Source organism: Octopus bimaculoides, chromosome 10 (assembly GCF_001194135.2).
Source record: "Octopus bimaculoides isolate UCB-OBI-ISO-001 chromosome 10, ASM119413v2, whole genome shotgun sequence".
Lineage (NCBI taxonomy): Eukaryota > Metazoa > Mollusca > Cephalopoda > Octopoda > Octopodidae > Octopus > Octopus bimaculoides.
Window position 1 is genome coordinate 85,964,461 of NC_068990.1, and position 4,450 is coordinate 85,968,910.

Sequence of the window (4,450 nt, forward strand, 5' to 3'; positions counted from 1 at the left end):
GTGACACGTAAAAGCACCCACTACACTCTCTGAGTGGTTGGCGTTAGGAAGGGCATCCAGCTGTAGAAACTCTGCCAAATCAGACTGGAGCCTGGTGTTGCCATCCGGTTTCACCAGTCCTCAGTCAAATCGTCCAACCCATGCTAGCATGGAAAGCGGACGTTAAACGATGATGATGATGATGATGATGATAAGCATGTCAATGCATAAATGTCTGCGTTTGCTGTGCATGTCTGCATATGTGTGATGCGTTTCTCTCCTCCACCCGTCTACCTCATTACGCTGTCTCAAAGCTAGAAACTAAGAACAGATTCTATTTATAAAAGTCAGGATGGCTGTCGGTACCCGCTCCACCACCACCGCCATCCTGTTTTATTTTTGATGTTGGTGATTTCAGCAAGGAGTAATAATAATAATAAATAAAATGGGTATCATTTAACTTAAATTGCCTTATTTAAAAAAAAAAAGGTGTAAAAATTTCATATTTTTTATGAAAATCTCCAAAATTGATCAACTCTCCTCATCACCCCATCCCACTGTCTAAAAGTGAAAATGAGTGGCTATTTTTTCCGTTTCCACATGCGTAAATTTATAGTGAAATGGCAAAAGGATAATGGCATGTGAAGCCCTCACTATGAAACTTGGTATGCTAAAAATAACAGCTAAATGTCTGAAAAATGTTTGTGATTGTATGTGCACGTGTGCAACAATTTCTGTAGCTTATCTGAATGAACAGAGAAAGCACACAGAAATATATGTGGAAGAGGTAGACCCAGGAGGACCTGGGATGAGGTGGTGAAGCATGACCTTCGAATGTTGGGCCTCATGGAGACAATGACAAGTGACCAATACCTTTGCAGATATGCCATGCTTGAGAAGACCCAGTAAGCCAAGTAGAACCAGAGCTGTGACCTATGCCAGTGTTGCATAACCAACCCATTTAAGAGTACCCTTCAATCACTGGGTAATATGCTGTGCTTGAGAAGACATGTTGAGTCAAGTGAAATCATTGTCGTGGCCGATGCCAGTACCGCCTGACTGGCACCGGTGCCAGTGGCACATAAAAAGCACCATTCGAATGTGGTCGATGCCTGTTCCACCGGACTGGCTCCTCTGCTGGTGACACGTAAAATGCACCATACGAGTATGGTCAATGCCAGTGCTGCCTGACTAGTTCTTGCTCAGAGTGAAAGGTAAGATGTACCCAGTGTAAGATATAGACACGTAAGACGTGCTGGTGGCACATAAAAAGCACCATTCGAGTGTGGTCAATGCCAGTGCTGGTGGCACATAAAAAAAGCACCCACTACACCCTCTGAGTGGTCAGCATTAGGAAGGGCAGCCAGTTGTAGAAACCTTGCTAGATCAGATTGGAGCTTGGTACAGCCTCCTGGCTTGCCAGTCTTCAGTCAAGCTGTCCAACCCATGCTAGCATGGAAAGCGGATGTTAAATGATGATGATGTATTAGAAATAACTTTTTTATTGATTCTATTTTCTCTTTTCTTTACAGAACCTCGAGTTCCATGGGGTTATGCGATTCTTTTTCCAAGATGCTGGCGCCAAGGTTGCAACTAAATGCATCCGAGTGTCCAGCACCGCAACCGCCAAAGAGGTAATTGATGTTCTCATAGAAAAATTCCGTCCGGATATGCGAATGTTGACGCAGAGCAATTATAATCTGTATGAAGTTCACCCAAATTTAGGTAAGATTTCACTTCAATCACTCCAAAACTTGTAAGCTTTGTCTTCAACTTGTTGCTATTTCTTGTCTATTTAATGTTTGTTAGTGTTGGGATGTGGTGCATATATTCAAGAACACACCCTAGCATGCAATTATACATGTTTTATGCATGTGCGTAGACAGACACCCACACACATGAAGTTTGTAGGTTGATTATATTCCACATGTCTCTTAATAACATGTGTTTTATATTCCACATTTGTTTTTTAGTAATACATATGTTTATATTTTACAATCATCTGTTAGAATTACTGCTGGCTCGGTTGGTACAATGCCTATCAACCAAAAGGTTACAGGTTTGTGTTAATAGTACTGCAATAATAGTATAATGGTACTGCAATTGGCGCTAAAGTTAGGAACTGTTGGATCTTATATGATGATGGATAACAGGAACCAACAAGCCAGAGATTGGCACTGAACTCCAGTGTCTGCTTTGGCGTGGTTTCTGCAGCTGGATGCCCTTCCTTATGCCAATCACTTCATGTACTAGATGCTTTCTTTTGTGGCACTAGCACTAGAGTAACTTGCAAGACAAGATCCCTATAGTGTTGGGGGCGTGCAAGAGAAGACCCCTGTAGTGTTGGGGGAGATGGAAGAAACGTACCTTGCTGAAGATAAAATTCATGGCTTCCCTTGCTCTTGTTACTTGTCTGTTTTAGTAGGGAACTTTAACTGTTTTTTAGATATAATTTTGTTTACAATGATTGTTTCCTGTATGTTCATCCAGAGGAAATATATTTACGATTCTGCTCTGATATTAGGGAGCCTGAAGAAAAGCAACCAGTACACTCTGTAAAGTGGTTGGTGTTAGCAAGAGTATCCAGCCATAGAAGCCATGGCAAAGCAGACATGGAGCATGTCAGATTCTGCTAAATCATCTAACCCATGCCAGCATGGAACACAGACGTTAAAATGATGATTACTCAGATTATTACAAGGTATTAATAACTGAAACATTTAATACCTGTTTGTAGTATCTTTGTAATCTTACTGAAAAAAAAATTTTTTTTTTTCCTTTTACATCCAGTTCGAGATTCAGCTGAATGGTCAAATGCGGAGATCCAATTTTTAGTGGTAGAAGTTTCTGGATCTACATTAATTCAATCAATGTAGAGTCTCATTTCTGAAAATGATAGTGTGATTTGAGAGAGATTTGGCTGCTGTTTTTAGCAGTCAGCGGTTGGGTGGAAACCTTTTAGATTATATTGTTCATCTTAGTCAGTCAGTCACAGCATAACTGTTTTATTATCATCAATGTGAAATACACAGAACTGACAACACGAGCAATATCAGCAACAATAACGACACTAGGAGACAGTCAATTAAAATCTACCCCAGTATTTGATGATGGAAGGATCAAACATAGTCACCCTCTCTGAAATTTGTGCATATAATGTAAAGAGATGGAAATAATTATTGCAAAGCATTTTTGTTAGCTCTGCAGAAACTATCATCCACTGCCACCATTTTGTCTGAAAAACGTGACCGATTCTATCACTCACTACTTTATTGCAATAATAGTAATAATGATTTAATATGGGAAGCAGGTCACAAATTTGAGAAACCTAATTGATTTGCTCAACTTTCATACCACCTGATTGATATTTATTTTATTAGCTGTGGAGGGATAAAAGACAAAAGTTGCCTTTGATGTGATTTGAACTCCGTGTAGAGAGCTATATTAAACATAGCAATATATCTTGTCTGTGATGTCATTATTTCTACCTTTCTATTGCTTCAGCAGTAATAATATTAGGGGGTTTTCATTTTAGTTATTCTGCTCAGAGAAGAGAATGGTGATGGTATCTTTTATTACTTTCATGTTCTCTTATCTTTTACTTTCAAATGTGGTACATATTCCAGCATTTTTGTTTTGTTGAATTGCTTAGTTGTGAGGACGAATCAACACCAGTTGCCAAGTAGTAGTTGCTCTCTCTCTCTTTCTTTCTCTCTCTCTTTCTCTCTCTCTTTTTCTCTATCTCTCTTTCTCTCTCTCTCTCTCTCTCTCTCTCTCTCTCTCTCTCTCTCCTCACTCAATCCTTCACTCCTCACTCACTCACATGTGTGCATGAGACTTCCATTCAGTTTCTGTCTGTCAGATTCACTCACAAAGCATTGGTCAGCCTGGGGCTATAATAGAAGACACTTGCTCAAGGTGTTGTGTGGTGGGATCAAACCTGGAACCATCTGGTTGAAAAGCAAGCTTCTTAATGACATAGCTATGACTAGAGAAAGTTTAAAAACAAAATTGTAGGGACTCAGTCAAAGAAGGAAGGGTAACAGCTATGTTATTTTTAGGTGACTGGTGGGAGGAAAAGAGGATGTTCTGGTCCGAACATTTGCAACAGAATGGTCTCTGCTAAGGACTTCAGTGGCTAGGTTGAGTTACGCTGGGTAATGGATTATATCTGTCACCTGAGACAAGACTTCACGCTGTTTAACTTCCAAATTCCACAAGACTTCTATGCAGTGGAATTTGAACATGGAACTACTGTAGTTGCAGATTGAACTTCTTAACTACACATCCATGTTCAGTTTGCTGGCTTTTGTGTATTAGCGTTGGGAGGCATGGAGGGGTGGGTGGAGTAAGTCCCAGTGTGTGTGTGTGGGGGGGGGGATGGGTACAGACTTAATACCGAAGAGGAAGATCAAGGAGAAATATTTATCGCAGCTGGGAATGGGGGTAGGACATATTTGCTCAGGTTGAC

At 40.3% G+C, this 4,450-nt stretch overlaps 1 protein-coding gene across 1 annotated transcript in view; it reads left to right on the plus strand.

Annotated features, from left to right (window-relative positions):
- Positions 1-4,450, plus strand: part of LOC106880869 (afadin) — a 152,999-nt gene that overhangs the window by 58,200 nt on the left and 90,349 nt on the right. The window contains exon 2 of the mRNA XM_052970984.1: positions 1,512-1,704. Within this exon, the coding sequence (XP_052826944.1) occupies positions 1,512-1,704 (193 nt within the window). The remainder of the gene's footprint in view (positions 1-1,511; positions 1,705-4,450) is intronic.